Source organism: Parus major, chromosome 23, assembly GCF_001522545.3.
Source record: "Parus major isolate Abel chromosome 23, Parus_major1.1, whole genome shotgun sequence".
Classification (NCBI taxonomy): Eukaryota; Metazoa; Chordata; class Aves; order Passeriformes; family Paridae; genus Parus; species Parus major.
Genome location: NC_031791.1, coordinates 78364 through 93521, shown reverse-complemented (window position 1 = coordinate 93521; position 15158 = coordinate 78364). Strand labels below are relative to the sequence as shown.

At 64.7% G+C, this 15158-nt stretch overlaps 3 protein-coding genes across 8 annotated transcripts; 2 read left to right on the top strand and 1 right to left on the bottom strand.

Annotated features, from left to right (window-relative positions):
• Positions 1–868: 868 nt before the first annotated feature.
• TRIM63 (tripartite motif containing 63) lies at positions 869–4257 on the top strand. 3 transcript variants are annotated; one of them, XM_015649029.2, is made up of 9 exons: positions 869–1078; positions 1172–1338; positions 2362–2527; positions 2791–2886; positions 3028–3261; positions 3406–3428; positions 3595–3719; positions 3821–3898; positions 3996–4257. In XM_015649029.2, the coding sequence occupies exons 1-9, from the start codon at positions 920–922 to the stop codon at positions 4004–4006; spliced, it is 1059 nt and encodes a 352-aa protein (XP_015504515.1). In that variant the 5' UTR covers positions 869–919; the 3' UTR covers positions 4007–4257. The 3 variants fall into 3 exon arrangements, with proteins under 3 accessions (XP_015504515.1, XP_015504516.1, XP_015504514.1); XM_015649030.2 differs by having other exon boundaries at positions 2359–2527; positions 3824–3898; XM_015649028.2 differs by having other exon boundaries at positions 2359–2527.
• An 893-nt stretch (positions 4258–5150) lies between these two features.
• SLC30A2 (solute carrier family 30 member 2) lies at positions 5151–8012 on the top strand. The gene is made up of 8 exons (XM_015648984.1): positions 5151–5280; positions 5429–5604; positions 5886–6032; positions 6311–6464; positions 6557–6713; positions 6846–6951; positions 7026–7160; positions 7798–8012. The coding sequence occupies exons 1-8, from the start codon at positions 5231–5233 to the stop codon at positions 7941–7943; spliced, it is 1071 nt and encodes a 356-aa protein (XP_015504470.1). The 5' UTR covers positions 5151–5230; the 3' UTR covers positions 7944–8012.
• A 413-nt stretch (positions 8013–8425) lies between these two features.
• On the bottom strand, positions 8426–15158 carry EXTL1 (exostosin like glycosyltransferase 1). Of its 4 annotated transcripts, none has more exons than XM_015648980.2 (11): positions 15128–15158; positions 13696–14940; positions 10993–11086; positions 10804–10911; positions 10298–10417; positions 10082–10214; positions 9877–9995; positions 9492–9587; positions 9318–9404; positions 9054–9214; positions 8426–8979 (listed from the first exon to the last, which is right to left on the bottom strand). In XM_015648980.2, exons 2-11 carry the CDS (start codon positions 14628–14630, stop codon positions 8556–8558), a joined length of 2277 nt encoding a protein of 758 aa, XP_015504466.1. In that variant the 5' UTR covers positions 14631–14940; positions 15128–15158; the 3' UTR covers positions 8426–8555. The 4 variants fall into 4 exon arrangements, with proteins under 4 accessions (XP_015504466.1, XP_015504467.1, XP_015504469.1 ...); XM_015648981.2 differs by having other exon boundaries at positions 9318–9377; XM_015648983.2 differs by having other exon boundaries at positions 10082–10085.

Here is a 15158-nt window from a genome sequence, read left to right as displayed (position 1 = left end):
ACCTGTGCATCCCTTTATCCCTGTACCTGTGCATCCCTGTGCACCCACACCTGGGCACCCCCTGCACCCCTTCCTGCCCGCAGTCCCCCCTGTCCTGTCCCCCCATGCTGACCCATCTGTGCCAAGGGTAGGGTTACCCTCTGCCGGTGCAGCTGCCCGTGCTGACAGCTCTCCCCGTGGCCAGCATTGGCCCCTGGCCAGTGTCCGGGGCTGTTTTCAGCGACTCCTGTGCTCACCCTCTGCCCCCTCGGCCGTTTCTGGGTCAGCTTTGGCACCCCAGTGTCGGAGCCAGCTGGGTCACGGCTGGGATGTGCCTGTGGGGAGTGTCCTGAGCAGCCTCCGCTGGGTCTGGGGTCATGGAGGAGCCCCCCAGTCCCTGCCTGTGGAGGGGGCACCCTGCTGCATGTGCCAGGCATGGGGGCTGCGTCTCCCCAGAGCTGCCTCTGCCCTCCAAGCACGCAGGGAGCTGCAGTCGAGGCGTGCACCCCAGAAATAATCATGTTTTGGGTGGGGAAAGGGACAAACTCTATATAATCCTATTCCCTGCTGCAGCTGGCCCAGCTCAACCTGGTTTCTGGAACCACCACAATGTCCCCATGCCCACAGGGCTGGTGTGTGCCCCTCCTCGCCCCCGCTCTGGTGCTGTTTTGGGGTCCGTGCTGGTCTCAGGGTGTGCAGCGGGGCTCTGTTTACAGCTCCAGTCTGGACACGTCCACGGCACGGGCGGGCAGCACCTCCTGGACAGCCTGTGCCCATCTTGTTTACCGGCCCTTCCCCATGCTTCAGCACCGTGTGACAGGTGCTGTCCCCCGACACCCGACACCGACTGTCGCGATCCGCGTGACAGGCGGCGATTTATAAATAGCGGGGCGAGGGGCGCCGGCAGCGAGAGCGCTGAGAGGAGAGCACCGAGGAGCCCATGGATTTCCAAGCCGGTATCCTGCAGGATGGCAGCCCCATGGAGAGCCTGGAGAAGCAGCTCATCTGCCCCATCTGCCTGGAGATGTTCAGCAAGCCGGTGGTGATCCTGCCCTGCCAGCACAACCTCTGCCGCAAGTGCGCCAACGACGTCTTCCAGGTGAGGATCCCCCTCCCCACGCCCAGGCTGGGGGGCACCGGGATATTGTGGGGATACTGATGGAGCCCCCCGATGTTCATCTTGCCCTCCCAGGCTGCCAACCCGTACTGGCAGAGCCGGGGCAGTTTGATTTCGGGGGGCCGGTTCCGGTGCCCTTCGTGCCGCCACGAGGTGCTGCTGGATCGCCACGGAGTCTACGGGCTGCAGAGGAACCTGCTGGTGGAGAACATCATCGATATCTACAAGCAGGAGTGCTCCAGGTGGGCTCAGGTGGCCGTGGATGGGGGGGACATGGGGATATGGGGACATTGGGACACTGGGGTGGCCCCCTGCCATGCCCCAGCACCAGCACTGAGACCCCAAGAGATCCCACCTGGGGGTTCTTCTGCTCAGTGATCTTTTCCTGACTCAGATCTTCCTCCCTCCACCAAAATCCTCCTCCTGCTACTCAAAACTTCCTCCTCCAGCCCATTCTCCCCTCTGCCCAGAGCGGTTTGTGCCTCTGGCTGTCCCTGGAGGGGTGGTGGCAGCTGGGGACGTCCTGCTGCCCCCCGAGTGCTCTTGCTGGAACATTCTGTGGGAGATAAGAGGTGTGGGGAGCGAATCCAGGCTCTGCTCGTGACAACAGGCACTGAGGCTGATAAGGGACAGAGGGACAGTTTGGGGGGGCTCCAGTGGGTACAATCATGAAGCGGGGGGGTAGGGACAGAGGGGACACAGGCTCTCGAGGCAGAGCAGTGGCCCCGGCCAAATTCCCCTGTAAATATTGTGTGAGAGCCATGGGGACAGGGACGATGGCACGTGGCAGGTGTCCGGTGCTGCCGGGGGGGCCAGAGGGTCTGTCCTTGTTTCAGAGCTTGTCCCCATGTCCCTCCTTGCTGTGGATGGGACAACTGAGCTGCACCCCCTGTCTGGGACCCCCCGGGGGTTTCTGGGTGTCCCCACCCCGGTCACACGATGGGTGACAATAAATCCGGGCAGCTCAAGGCTAAAATTAGGCACTGGTGCAGCGCCTCTGGACTGCAGCCCCCCTGTCCCCAGTGCCACCCCCTGCCATGCCCAGCCACGGTGGCTTCAGCTGAGACCTGCGGGGGTTTCCAGAGGCAAAGGTGGCTCCCAAAGGAACAGCAGTGGGATTATGTGAGGATCCAGCCCCTTTTCTTCCAGAATCTCTTGATTTTGGGGTGGCGGTGGGGGTGTCACCGCGGTGGCAGGGGTGTCCCTGCAGTGGTGGTGTGGATGTCACCGTGGTGTCACCGTGGCCGTGCCATCCTCTCCAGCAGGCCACTGAAAAAGGGGGAGCACCCCAAGTGCAAGGAGCACGAGGACGAGCGGATCAACATCTACTGCGTCACCTGCGAGGTCCCCACCTGCTCCATGTGCAAAGTCTTCGGTGCCCACAAGGACTGCGAGGTGGCCCCTCTGGAAAGCGTCTTCCAGGGCCAGAAGGTGCCGTGGAGGGGGGGACCCGGGGGGGCTGCGGGGGACACGGCGATGCGCTGAGCCAGGACAGTCACAAATAACAGCGGCACTGCTCACGGGGTATTAATAGCCCCGGGTGACTGCCCAGGAGACAGGCTATATTTAGAGCTGGTGAGGGATGAGGGGGAGCAGAGCTGGGGATGAGCAATGCCCAGCCCGTCCCCGTGTTGGGATGGGAGAAGTTCCTGACTCCACACGAGTTTAAACTTCTTCTCTGTGTCCCCCACCAGACTGAGCTGAACAACTGCATCTCCATGCTCGTGGCGGGGAATGATCGGATCCAGACCATCATCTCCCAGCTGGAGGACTCCTGCCAGAGCACCGAGGTGAGGAAAGGAGGAGAGGAGACCCCCGAAAAGCTGGGGGTGAACCCTGAGCCGGGCATGGCCATGGGGCGGAGAAGCCTTGGGGTGCTGCAGGCTCCGGGGGGACACAGAGGTGGCATCGCTTGTCCCTTGTCCCCGCAGGAGAACAGCGAGGCGGCCAAGAGGGAGCTCTGCGCTCGCTTTGACGCCCTGGCAGCGCTGCTGGAGGAGAAGAAGGCGGAGCTGCTGCAGCGCATCTCCCAGGAGCAGGCGGACAAGACCGCCTTCATCCAGAGCCTCATCTGCCAGTACAAGGAGCAGCTTGAGAAGTCGAGCCGGCTGGTGGAGACAGCCATCCAGGCAGCCGAGGAGACGGGGGGAGCCGCCTTCCTCATGGTGAGACCCCCAAAGCTGCCCCCTCCCCGCTGCGGCTCCCGCTGCTGGGCACGACCTGGTGGCTGCTGTGGCTTCGCTCACCTCCTTCTCCTCCCTCTTCTCCTCCTCTCCTCCTCGTCCTTCCCCTTCTCTCTCTCTCCACAGAACGCCAAGCAGCTCATAAAAACGTAAGTGCTCAAACTGGGGCAATCTCCACGATCCAAACCCCGCGGGCAGGACTTGGTGGGTGGGGGATGCCCTGACCCCCTGCCCTGGTGCCCCACTGTCCCCAGCCCAGCGAGGGGACAGGGACACACACACACACACACACCTCTCCGTGCTCTCCCTGCCCAGGATCGTGGAGGCCTCCAAGGGTGGTCGCCTGGACAAGATCGAGCAGGGCTACGAGAGCATGGACGCCTTCTCCGTGAGCCTGGACCACCTCACCGAGGCCGTCCACGCCTTGGACTTCGACCCCGGTAATTCAGCCCCCAGTGCCCCTTTACCGACTCCCACCCTGCTGGTGACACCCGTTGCTTTCCCCGGTGGCTCCCGGTGACCTTTGGCCGCTTGTTTGCAGCAGAGGAAGATGAGGAATACTTCGATGGCGAGGAAGAAGAGGTGGAAGAGAACGCAGCGCCCGAGAGGACAGCAATGGGTAAGGCTGAACCCACCTCCCCAGGAGCCTCCAGCACCCATGGGGGAGCTTTGGGGGCTTGGGCATTCCTTCATCTCCTCATCCTCTCCCTCGGCAGCTTCCCTGTAGCCACAGCAACGTTGCCGGCGAGGGAGAAACGCCCCCGGGCACGGGATGTCCGGCGACGGATTTGGGATGCAGGGGGGACACACGGCAGGGACCTGGCGAGCCGGCTCCTGCTCCAGCACAGGACACTTTTCTATACGGGTGCAAATAGGATAATTCCGCACGTTTTATAATTCCCTTCTTTTGTATATAATTGTCACGGATTTGAAATTGGTGTATTTTGTAAAGAAAACTGCTGCTGCTTTGGCTGGTTATTTTCTTTTTCGCCTCTCGCTCTCGGCTCGTCAGCCCCGCGGTGGGTACCGGGGATGGGTTTGCCGGGCTGGTGCCATCAGGGTGTCCCTGGCAGCACCCGGCGTGGCAGAGGGACACCTCTTAATTTCCAGCCTCATTAGCACCTCTGGCAGCGCTGGCAGCCGCTCCTGGCCGGCTGCCCGGGATGTGACAGGTCGGCACCCGGCAGGATTTATCTCCTGGGGATGGGATGTCCTGTCCAGAGCTTGCCCTGGGCTGGAGATGTGGCACGGGGACGCTGAGGATGCTCCAGGCAGGGCCAGCCCCCGAAATGGGGATGATCTCGGCATGGAGCTGCTGGTTTGCTGCTGACCGAGCTCAAAAATACACCCTGGATGAAAAAAAATACACCATAAATACAAACATACTTCCTAAACGCTAAAGTACCCCATAAATGCTTTTCTCCTGCAAAAACATCATCCTGCTAAGCAGGGGCCGAGCGGGGAAACTGAGGCAGCGGCCAGAACTGAGCCACAAGTGCAATTAGTGCAAGGGTGGGGGGACAGGAGCCCCTGCTGTGGAGGGGGGGTCCGGGCTTATCCATCACATGTCTGGATCTAAAGTGGGGGGTTCCGAGGGCTCCCCAAATCGGGGAGGGGGGCGGGGATCACCCCGTGCCTTTGGAGGGGACATGGGGATGCTCCATCCCCCTCTGCCTCGGGGGCTGCACCCAGGCCGGGTGTGCGGCTCCTGTGGAACGCTCTGGGGGGGTTCCAGAACAATCCCCCCCACCCCAGCAGCCCCCCGGGTGGCGGCCGAGGGGGCCCAGCCCGGGGCAGGCTCCGCGGGCGCTTTGCAGCCGGCTTGGCCGTCCCTCCTCCAGCCGGGATTTGCACACGAATCCCGGCTCTTCACACGAGCCGAGGCCACCGGCTGCCACCAGCGCCGGCCACACGCCGGGGTGACCGCGCCGAGCCCCCGAGCCGGAGGAGGATGGCAGCCGGCGACGAGAAGCGGCACCTCCTGAGCGAGGGCACAGGCGGGTACGGGGGTGCCCGGGGGGGATGGGGGTGTCCTGTCCCCTCTTTGCTGTGCGGCCCCCGAGTGGGGTCTGGCCGGGGAAAGGGCTGGGGGGAGCATTCGGGGTCCCCCAAAGTCCCCCCCAGCCCCAAGCAGCGCTTTGGCCGGCAGGTCCTGTGCGGGGGCCGTGCGGGGACAGGCGGCAGCCCTGGAGCTGGGGACACGGCGTGGCCAGCACTGCCACACGCGGGGGACCCACGGCCACCCCGGCCAGCAGCAGCGGGCACGCAGGAAGCTCTACCTGGCCGCTGGCATCTGCCTCTTCTTCATGGTGGGGGAAGCCGTGGGTGAGTGCCGGGGGTCCCTCGGGGTGGTCCCAGTGGGGTCACCCCGAGCGGCTGCGCAGAGCCCCCCTTGTCCTATTCCCTGCTGTGGGTGCCCTGTTGGCTTTCTGGGGGTCAAAACACCCCGTGGGGACCCCACTGTGGCACGGGGTGAGCTGATCTGTGCGCAGCTCGGGGAAGGACCCCTGCCACGTCCCCCTGATGTCCCCCCGATGTCCCCCCGATGTCCCCCCGATGTCCCCCCGATGTCCCCCCGATGTCCCCCCGGTGTCCCGTGTCCGCAGGCGGGTACCTGGCACACAGCCTGGCCATCCTGACGGACGCTGCCCATCTCCTGACGGATTTTGCCAGCATCATGATCAGCCTCTTCTCGCTCTGGGTGTCCTCACGCCCCCCCACCAAAACCATGAATTTCGGATGGCACCGGGCAGGTAACGCGGGGCAGCGCCCTGGGGATGCCGCCGGAGCATCCCCCGCGCGGACCACGGGGTTTTGGGGTGCCCTGAGGGGTCTGGGGAGCCCTGGCAAAGTCCTGGCACCGCCAACAAAGCAAGGCAGAGGAGCTACCTGAACATCCTCTGTGCAAGGAACATCCCCGGGGATGAGCTCCGGGGGCTCTCGCTGTGCCCAAACACAGCCGGGGAGCCCGGAACGGTGCTCGGGATGGCCCGGCAGTGAAGCAGCAATGTGTGTGGGGGTCTCTCTTCAGAGATCCTGGGGGCTCTGCTCTCCGTGCTCTCCATCTGGGTGGTGACGGGGGTCCTGGTCTACCTGGGGGCCCAGCGCCTGCTCTCGGGTGACTACGACATCCAGGGTGGGGTCATGCTCATCACCTCCGCCTGCGCCGTGGCCGTCAACATCGTGTACGTACGGCCACACCACCCCTGCCCCACCCCGGGCTGTCCCCTCCCTGAGCCCGGTGGGCCCCGGGGTGGCAGCGGTGCCCTGCCCGCAGGATGGGGGTGGCCCTGCACCAGCCGGGGCACGGCCACAGCCACGGGGCAAGCGGCGAGCAGCCCAACGCCAGCGTCCGCGCCGCCTTCGTCCACGTCGTGGGGGACCTGCTGCAGAGCGTCGGAGTCCTCATCGCCTCCTACATCATCTTCTTCAAGGTCTGGGTGGTGCTGGGGACACGGGGACAGCGGCTCCTGGGCGGGACTGTGTGCCCGCCCTGCTGGTCCCGATGGGGATTTGGGGTGAGGTGACGGTGCCGGGGGGGTCTCACCCCCTGCCACCCCCTCCAGCCCGAGTACAAGTACGTGGATCCCATCTGCACCTTCCTCTTCTCCGCGCTGGTGCTGGGCACGACGCTGACCATCCTCCGCGACGTCCTCCTGGTCCTCATGGAGGGTAGGGACCCCCGAGGGGAGGGGGGATCACCCGGGGGTCCCGTCCCTGCAGCTCCCGCGGCTCTGTCCCCGCAGGGACCCCCAAAGGGATGGATTTCAACGCGGTGCGGGAGACGCTGCTGGCGGTGCGGGGCGTGGAGGCCGTGCACAGCCTGCACATCTGGGCGCTGACAGCGGCACAGCCACTGCTCTCGGTGCACATCGCCATCAGTGAGTGTCACCGGGGGTGGGGACAGGGGCTCAGAGCCATCAGTGAGTGTCACCGGGGGTGGGGACAGGGGCTCAGAGCCATCAGGGAGTGTCACCAGAGGGGGACAGGGGGTTCAGAGCCATCAGTGAGTGTCACCGGGGGTGGGGACAGGGGCTCAGAGCCATCAGGGAGTGTCACCGGGGGTGGGGACAGGGGCTCAGAGCCATCAGTGAGTGTCACCGGGGGGGACAGGGGGATCAGAGCCATCAGTGAGTGTCACCAGAGGGGGACAGGGGGTTCAGAGCCATCAGTGAGTGTCACCGGGGGGGACAGGGGGATCAGAGCCATCAGTGAGTGTCACCAGGGGGGACAGGGGCTCAGAGCCGCTCTGGGTGCACATCGCCATCAGTGAGTGTCACCAGGGGGGACAGGAGGACCCAGAGCTGCTGCTCTCGGTGCACATCGTCATCAGTGAGTGTCACCAGGGGGGACAAGGGGCTCAGAGCCACTCTGTGTGTACAGTGAGTGTCACCAGGGGAGGGACAGGGGGATCAGAGCTGCTCTCGGGGCACATCGCCATCAGTGAGTGTCACCAGGGGTGGGCGGGGAGGGTCGGGGTCCCCCCCAGCCCGACATCCCCAGGTTTTCCCCCCGCAGACGCGGCTGCCAGCGCGCAGGAGGTGCTGGAGGAGGCCAGCTCCCGGCTGCAGGGCGCCTTCCGCTTCCACACCACCACCATCCAGGTGGAGAGCTACTCCGAGGAGATGCGGGACTGCCGGGAATGCCAGCCCCCCCGTGACTGACTCCCTGGAGTCCCGGGGGCACTTCTCATGTGTGGAAAATAAAGCAGAGCACACGGGGGTGTTGGGGGATGTTGGGTCTGGGTGTTATCTCCGGTATCTGTAGGAGCCAAGGACAGACGCGGGGCTGTGGCAGCCTGAGAGTGGCTATTGGAGGCCACTTAATATTCCCTGTTTATATTCAGCTGGGAGGAAGGACAGCTGAAATATTCCTTTTCGCTTCTCCGAGGAGCGCTGCGAGGCAATGGGGTGCTGGGGCTGCCCAGGGACTGCGGGGGACCCAGCGGGAGGGAGGGAGGTCACAAACTCCTCTTATCGCTCCTCTGTTTGCCCTGGGGAAGGTGAAGGACTCTCCCTCCCCCCAGGGCTGGGGGAGCTGCCCGGGTTATTCCCGGCGTGCCGGTGGCAGAAGTGTGGGAGCACCCAAAAGCTGGTGCTCCCAGAGCTCCCAGAGCTCCCCACACATCCCACAGCCACCATCCGGATCCCTCCTCTCCACCCTCCTTTATTGCACTGGTAAAACCCAATAACGAGTAAAACCCCGTCAGCAGCAGCGACCGGAGGGCTCCGAGCGCCGGGAACGGGACACCGGGAGCCGGCCCGACCCCGGCACCCTCACGCCTTCTCCAGGCTCGGGTATTTCTTGCGCAGGACGGAGACCTGGTCCTTGAAGAGGACGGGGTCGAGGCGCAGCTGGGAGGACACCAGGGGCATGTAGCCAAACCAGTCGGCCAACTGGTTGAGGCAGTCCTGCCGCTGGGAGAAACGCCGGCTGCCGGCCGTGCCCTTCACCTTGGCACCGTGCGGGGCTGAGGGGCTCGGGGGGGCGGCCGGGGGGGTCCCCGCAGCTCCATCCCCGCACTCTGCCTGCTGGGCCGCCGTCTCCTTGTGCTGTTTCCGCTGGCTCACCTTGATGGGTGGCAGCTTGGTGACAGCGGCCACCAGGACGTTCATCAGGATGTCCTCGCAGGCGGCCAGCCCGTCCACCAGCTCCCGCAGCCCCGCGGGCAGGTACTCGGTGAAGAGGTTGTGGTAATACCTGCGACGGGGAGAACGGGGTGAGGGGCGGGATGTGGCCGAGCCCCCCGGCCCCAGCAGCCCCGGGCCGGGTACCTGTGGTAGAAGGCAGCGGCGGTGAGGACGATGGAGAGCTCGTTGGTCCGTTTGGAGGTGTAGCCCCAGCGCCCCTGCTCGGGGTCCCAGAAGTGGCTCTGGGTGGGGAAGCCCACGATGCGCTCGGGGAAGCTGCGCCACACCGAGAAGGCGAAGTCCACCTGGCACGGGCACGGTGTCACCACTGAAGGGTCACCCACCCCCTGGAGGATGTGGGGACACGGGGACAGCCCCACTGAGCGTCCGAGGGAGCCGGAGCCTCACCTCGCTGGTGGAGAGGCTGGTGTCCTCGTCCAGGCTCAGCACCGCGTCCGTCTGGATGGCCTCGAAGGGGAAAAAGCGCTCGCTGAGCTATGGAGGGAGGACACACAGGTGGGGCTGTGCCCTGGGGCGGCTGCTCCGGCTCCCTGCCCGTGTCCCAGATCCCTCCCCTCTCACCTTCCTCCTGCCCTGGATGATGGTCAGAGGCACGGTGCTCTGGGGCCATTTCCCGCTCGGGGGTGGTGCCTTCTCGCAGCTCCACAGGACCACGATCTGCAAGGGGGAGGACGGGTGTGGCCAGAGGGGTTTGGTGGGTTCACTGCTCCAGCCCAGCCCATCCCCAAACCATCTCATGGCAGTTTGGGCCAGGATAAACTCCCAGGTGGTCCCACCTCCACCGCAGAGGGCTGCGGACAGAGCTCTGCCCACCCAAAGGTGACACCATCAGCCACTCCCTCCAGTCCTAAACCCACCCATCCCCTCTCCGACCCACAGGACCCAGCCCCGTCACCCCACAGGATCCTTGGGAGCTGCACCCACCCCTGACCCCAGCTCCTCCTACCTGGGCGCAGTACTGGGATCCGGAGACGGCTTGGATGAGCCTGAGGATGGGCTGGGACAGCGACCCTGCTTGCGAGGCCACCCGGATGAAAGCCGTGAACTTCTTGGAGGGGCTGTAGCCTGAAAAAAGGGTGGGAAAGGGAAAGGAGAAGTGTTGTGGCGTGGCCCGGGTTCGCCGTGCTCAGCCGGGGCAGGCAGGATCCTACCGTGCTGCAGGTAGTAGAAGGGAAAATCCCCGAGGTGGGTGGAGAAGTCAGGCAGGAGCAGGAGCCCCCCGGGCAGAGTGTTCCAGAGGAAACGGGAGCGGGAGCGGGGTGGAGACAGCCGGTCCTTGATGATCTGCCAGAGGCCCGAGTGATGCTCCCAGCACCCCGGCTGTGGCCCTGGCAGCTGGGGAGGGGGGCTCGGGGTGGGGGGCTCACCTCCAGCGTGGTGTGCACGATCTTGTCCACGGAGGAGAAGTAGGCATCCCACAGGAACTGGGTCTGCTGCTGGAAAGCCAGGACACGCTCCGGGTGGATGCAGCGCACGGCGGAGGGGATCTGCGCCAGGGGAGCACGAGGTGCTCACCTCAGCTTCCCCCAGAGGCTCCGTGTCCCTGTCCCCAGGGACAGCCCCTGTGATGCCACCCTCCCCCTGTGGGGCTGCATCTCCTCTCCCTGGGGCAGGATCGGGCCCGGGATTCCCGAGGGTTTGTGGCTGCAAGATGATTCCCACCTTCCCCCCGAGATGAACGGTGCCCCAGGGCTGCAGCTGCAGTGGGACCCCCACCCCAGGCTGGGTCAGACCCTCCTGCATCTGCCCACGGGAGCACCGCCAGGCTCAGCTGCCAGGGGCTCACCCCCAAACTCAGCTGAGAGCTCCACCAGCACTGGCGTTAGGACTGGGGCTCTGGTGCCTGGCGTGGGGCAGGATCTGGAGCCGGTACCTGCAGCAGGAGCCTCTCGCTGCCCACGACAGCAGCTCTGCCCCAGTCGATGGCCTCGGCGAAGGGCAGCTCCCAGCCGTCACTCAGCAGCACCGGGATGCAGGCGGCCTGTGGAGGGACCCCGCAGGCTGGGACAGAGCCCCCGGGCCCCGCTGAGGGGGTCCTGTCATCCCCCTGCCCACCCTGTACCTGCAGAGCCTCAAGGAAGCGGAAGGAGCCCAGGCGCCTGCCCCGGGGCACGATGCAGAAGGTGGAGTTGTGCAGCAGCTCCTGGTAGTCAAACCTGGTGTGGGAGATGGGGAGGGGGTCAGGCGTGGCCCCCTCCCCTCCTGTGAGCATCCCTGGAGCTGCTGCTGGCACCTGGCAGGTGTGGAGCCATCCCAGAGCACGGTTGGGATGGGTTTGGACTGATTTTGGCTCTGAACATCCCTGGTATTGTGTGAGCAGAGAGCTCCTGGGTGATGAACGGACGTACCCGGGCATCCCTTAAAGAAGGGGGGTCAGGGTAGGACCCCAACGCCCTTCAAAGGCGCGACCCAGCTCCTCCCACCCTCCGGCGACGACACCCAGAGCAAGGCCACCACCCGAACCCCCGAGCCCGAAACTGCAGCGACTCCTGTGCCGTGCCCAGACTCGCTGGGCAGGACCAGCCCTGCCCGCCCTGGCAGCGCTCGGGGGGTGCTGTGGGTGCCGGCAGCGCGGCCCCCCCGGCCGGGCTCGCCCGTGGGGCTGTCAAAGCCCCTTCTGTGCCGTGCTGGGGAGAGGCTCGGTCCCTGCGGCCGCGCCGGAAAATCCAATATTGACTTTAGGTCGGGACAGACCCCGTCTGTTCCTGCCCGCGGGGAGGGGCAGCCGGTCCTGGACGGGCTGGGCCGGGGGGGACTCGCATGGTCCGGGTGGTTGGGAGGTCAAAAAGAGCCCTTGAAATGTGTTGGTCCCCGGAGGAAGGGTGTCCCTGCGGTGGGACCCTGCTGGTGCCAGCCTGGGAGCTGAGGCTGTGTCACCACATTTGGGAAACGAGCCCCGATGCCAAAGCACAGAGCTTTACAATAAAATCCGCCTCTGGATGAACCTCCCCAAAGTCTCCAAAGGATGCCAAAAACCTTGACCCCCAAACTCCCGTGCAAGCGGAGGGGTGACAGCGGCTCGAACAGCGCTCAGACCCCGCCGTGAAACCACAGCAGCGACATCCCCGCGGCCAGACCCGGCTGTCACCGCTCCTCGGTGACCCCGATGCTGCCGGGGCTGGGAGGGCAGCGGGAGCCGCTTCCCCTCGCCGTGGGGAGGCTGGCGCCGGCCGGGCTGCGGGGCCGAAGCCTCCCGATGGAAATACTTCGCTCCTGACGCGTTGCGGTTTCCTGGCAATCGCCGTCAGGGCTTCCTTGTTTTGTCAGGAGCCGGGACGGGCGCCCGCCGCTCCCCCTTGGCCGGGCCCCTCCGTGGCTCCGGCCGGGCACGGTGCCACCGGCACCGGCGGCTCCGCAGAGCCTTTCCCAGCCCGCGCTGGCTGCTCCGAACGCGGCCACAAGCCGCCCTTTATCCCAGAACAGAACCGGATTGTTTGGGGCAGCCCCTCGGGCATGAGGAGGATGATGGAACCCCCAGCAGGGCCTTCCTCTGCTCCCCGAGCTGCCTCCACCCCACACACCGGGGCTGCCGGGGTGTCACTTTGTCCCCTCCCCGCTGGCCTGGCCCCTTGTCCGAGCCTGGGAACATCTCCTCGGGCAGGAGGGCACCGATCCCCGCGGGAGCTCGGGCAGAGCTGGCTCTCATGGAGATGCCGGTGGTTTTTTGCCCGGTGTCCCACAGGAGGAGGCTCGGGGTCACACAGGAGCAGCCGCCACGTGCTCGCCATCGATCCCCTGCCCAAAGCCATCCTGGGAGAGGTGTAAATCCCCCTGTGTTTGCAAACAGCATTAGGGGATTACCTGGGTGGGCGGATGGGGGGGAATTCTCATCCCGCTGCCCCTTGGCACAGCTTGGGGCTGACCTTGAGCCCCCTGCCCTGCCAACCCCACTGTCCCATCCCAAAAAAGACTTTGCTGCAAGTGCTGACCCTGCTGGGCCATGACCCATCCCAAAGCCTCAGCTAATCCCAGTGCCAGCACCCCAGTTCCACTTTTACCTCCCGGCACCTCCTAAGACGCTTTGAGGATGATGCCCAACGTGGCCTCTCCCCATCTGCTCTCCAGCCGGGTGCCTGGGGGATGTCCCCAGGCAGGGATGGGGACCTGCACATTGGCTCTGGGCCGGGGTCTGTGTTTACCAGCCCTGATTCTGCAGCTGGTGATGGGTCCCGAGTAGTTGGATGGGGAGATGAGGAGCTGGCACGTGTCCCTGCAGAATGGAACCCCCCAAACTCACAGAACTTTGTACCCCAAATTTTTCCAGCGGTGTTTCCATCACACGCTGCTGCCACCACGTCCATTTGCAGGGGGACCTCCACCCACCACCACCAATTAACTGGGGCTGCCCACACTGGGACACCACAGACCCTCCAGTTTTGTGGGATTTTCAGTGGAGCCAGTGAGGGGGGGATGTTTCGGGCTCATCTCCAAGAGAAACGTTTATGTTGGGGGAGAGCGGGAGGGGGGAGAAGAAAAGCGTCATTCATCAGCGTTTGGAAAAAGGGAAATCGTATTAGAGGCGGTGGCAGCGATTGCAGATAAGAGCTGCTCTCGCCAGATTACTCCAACTTTAATACAGAGCAGGAAAGCCCTGAGCAGTCAGCGCCTCGCTCCCCACTGTGCAGTGAAATCCATTCCAGGAGAACCCAAAACTTCCCTCTCTGGAGGTCCAGCAGCCACAGGCTGCACCCCACAGAGAGGCAGGAACGTTTGTGGGGTGTCCCATGACCCCAGACCCTCCTTTCCCACCCCAACTCTGACTCACCTTTCATAGTCCACGTTATCCTTGTCACAGCGCGTGTCCTTGTGCTTCTCCCAGTCCTTGCCGTGCTTGCAGGTGGTGAGGGAGATGATGTCCTTCCCGTTGTGGATGTGGTGCAGCGCGTTCCGGGTGCCGGAGCCGATGCCGGTCAGGTACCGCTTCCCCTTGAACACCAACAAGTATTTCTTTTTGGGGGGCACCGAGTCCTGCAACAGCCACCCCTTGTCCCCGCCGCGCTGCGGGTGGTCCTTGGAGAACAGAGGGATGGAGACATCAAAGCCGGGCCTGAAGCTGTCGGTGCTGAAGCTGGCTTTGGCCAGGATGGCCTGGCCGATGTCGAAGCCCAGGTCCCCGGTGTAGCTGGGCCAGGTGCCCGAGTAGAGGTTGAAGATGAGGTGGTTGCGGCCGCCGTTCCAGAGCGGAAAGCCGCGGATTTTCTCATCCACGTTGTGGACGTAGCGGCCCGAGAGGTGGTCGCGGTCCAGCGTGTCGATGCTGAGGATGAACAGACAGGCTTCCTCGGGGTTCAGGGTGTGGTAGCGGGAGCGCTCGATGGAGCTGAGGATTTTGCCGTAGGTCTCCGAGACGGGCTGGCCCCGCTCCTGGGGGTAGGTGAACACTTTGAAGCCGTGCCTCTCACACCTGGAGAAGTCGAAGCAGGTTTCCATCCGGCAGCTGCTGCTCCTGTAGGCGCTCAGCCACGCCGCCCGCCGCTCCCGGGGGGACAGCAGGGAAGGGTCCTCATCCCTCTGCAGCTCCTCGGGGTCCGCAAAGCTTTTGAGGAGGGACCGATCTGTCCAGCGGGGCCAGTTCCTCCGGGCTTCTGCTTTCCTCCCGGAAAAGGGAGCGAAACGGCGCAGCTGATCCCCTCCGAAGAAGAAAAGCAGGAGCCAAGAGGCAAGGAAAGTCAGGAAAATGTATTTCTTCCTGGTCTGCATAGGTTCACATTCAGCCCCAGCTCCTCATCGGGCTCGGATGGGTGCCAGAGTCCGGTCAAGGGGCCGATGTTCCCAGCCCCAGGTGGGTGGTGGGACGGCTCCTGGCCTCCGGGTATTGTCCTGTGCCCCTGCAGTCCGTGCCAAACCCCGCTTTCTGCCTGCTCTGCCCAGGGCTGTGCTGCTTTTTCGGGACCGTCCCGGTGTCCAGCTGCAGAGCAGAGCCCGGTGCCCCGGTGTCCCAGCCGCTCACTTCTCCGGGCCCCCGAGCCGCGACAATGACACTTCCATGGCTTGACCCAGCTTCAAATCCCTGGAGAAAGGGAGAGGTCGCGTCGTCACCGTCCTGTCGCCGCCAGCCGTGTCACCACAAGTGGCTCCACACATCCCTGCGGCGGGACCCCCCTCCCCAGCTCCCTTGGGAATAAAACCCTGGGAATAAACCCTCCCGCAGCCCCCCCTCTCTCCCTCGCTCCTTCCCTGCCCGGTCCCTCCGTTACCTTCGGGCAGCCGCGGCCCCGGGTGGGTGTC

Coding starts and splice junctions, on each gene's coding strand:
- TRIM63 (XM_015649028.2), top strand. CDS start 920: ATGGATTTCCAAGCCGGTATCCTGCAGGATGGCAGCCCCATGGAGAGC. Junction 1,079..1,171: donor GCGCCAACGACGTCTTCCAG/GTGAGGATCCCC, acceptor TTGCCCTCCCAG/GCTGCCAACCCGTACTGGCA. Junction 2,887..3,027: donor ACTCCTGCCAGAGCACCGAG/GTGAGGAAAGGA, acceptor TTGTCCCCGCAG/GAGAACAGCGAGGCGGCCAA.
- SLC30A2 (XM_015648984.1), top strand. CDS start 5,231: ATGGCAGCCGGCGACGAGAAGCGGCACCTCCTGAGCGAGGGCACAGGC. Junction 5,605..5,885: donor CATGGTGGGGGAAGCCGTGG/GTGAGTGCCGGG, acceptor CCGTGTCCGCAG/GCGGGTACCTGGCACACAGC. Junction 6,714..6,845: donor CCTACATCATCTTCTTCAAG/GTCTGGGTGGTG, acceptor CACCCCCTCCAG/CCCGAGTACAAGTACGTGGA.
- EXTL1 (XM_015648980.2), bottom strand. CDS start 14,630: ATGCAGACCAGGAAGAAATACATTTTCCTGACTTTCCTTGCCTCTTGG. Junction 10,912..10,992: donor GCTTCCTTGAGGCTCTGCAG/GTACAGGGTGGG, acceptor GTCCCTCCACAG/GCCGCCTGCATCCCGGTGCT. Junction 9,215..9,317: donor CCAGCCTCTCCACCAGCGAG/GTGAGGCTCCGG, acceptor TGCCCGTGCCAG/GTGGACTTCGCCTTCTCGGT.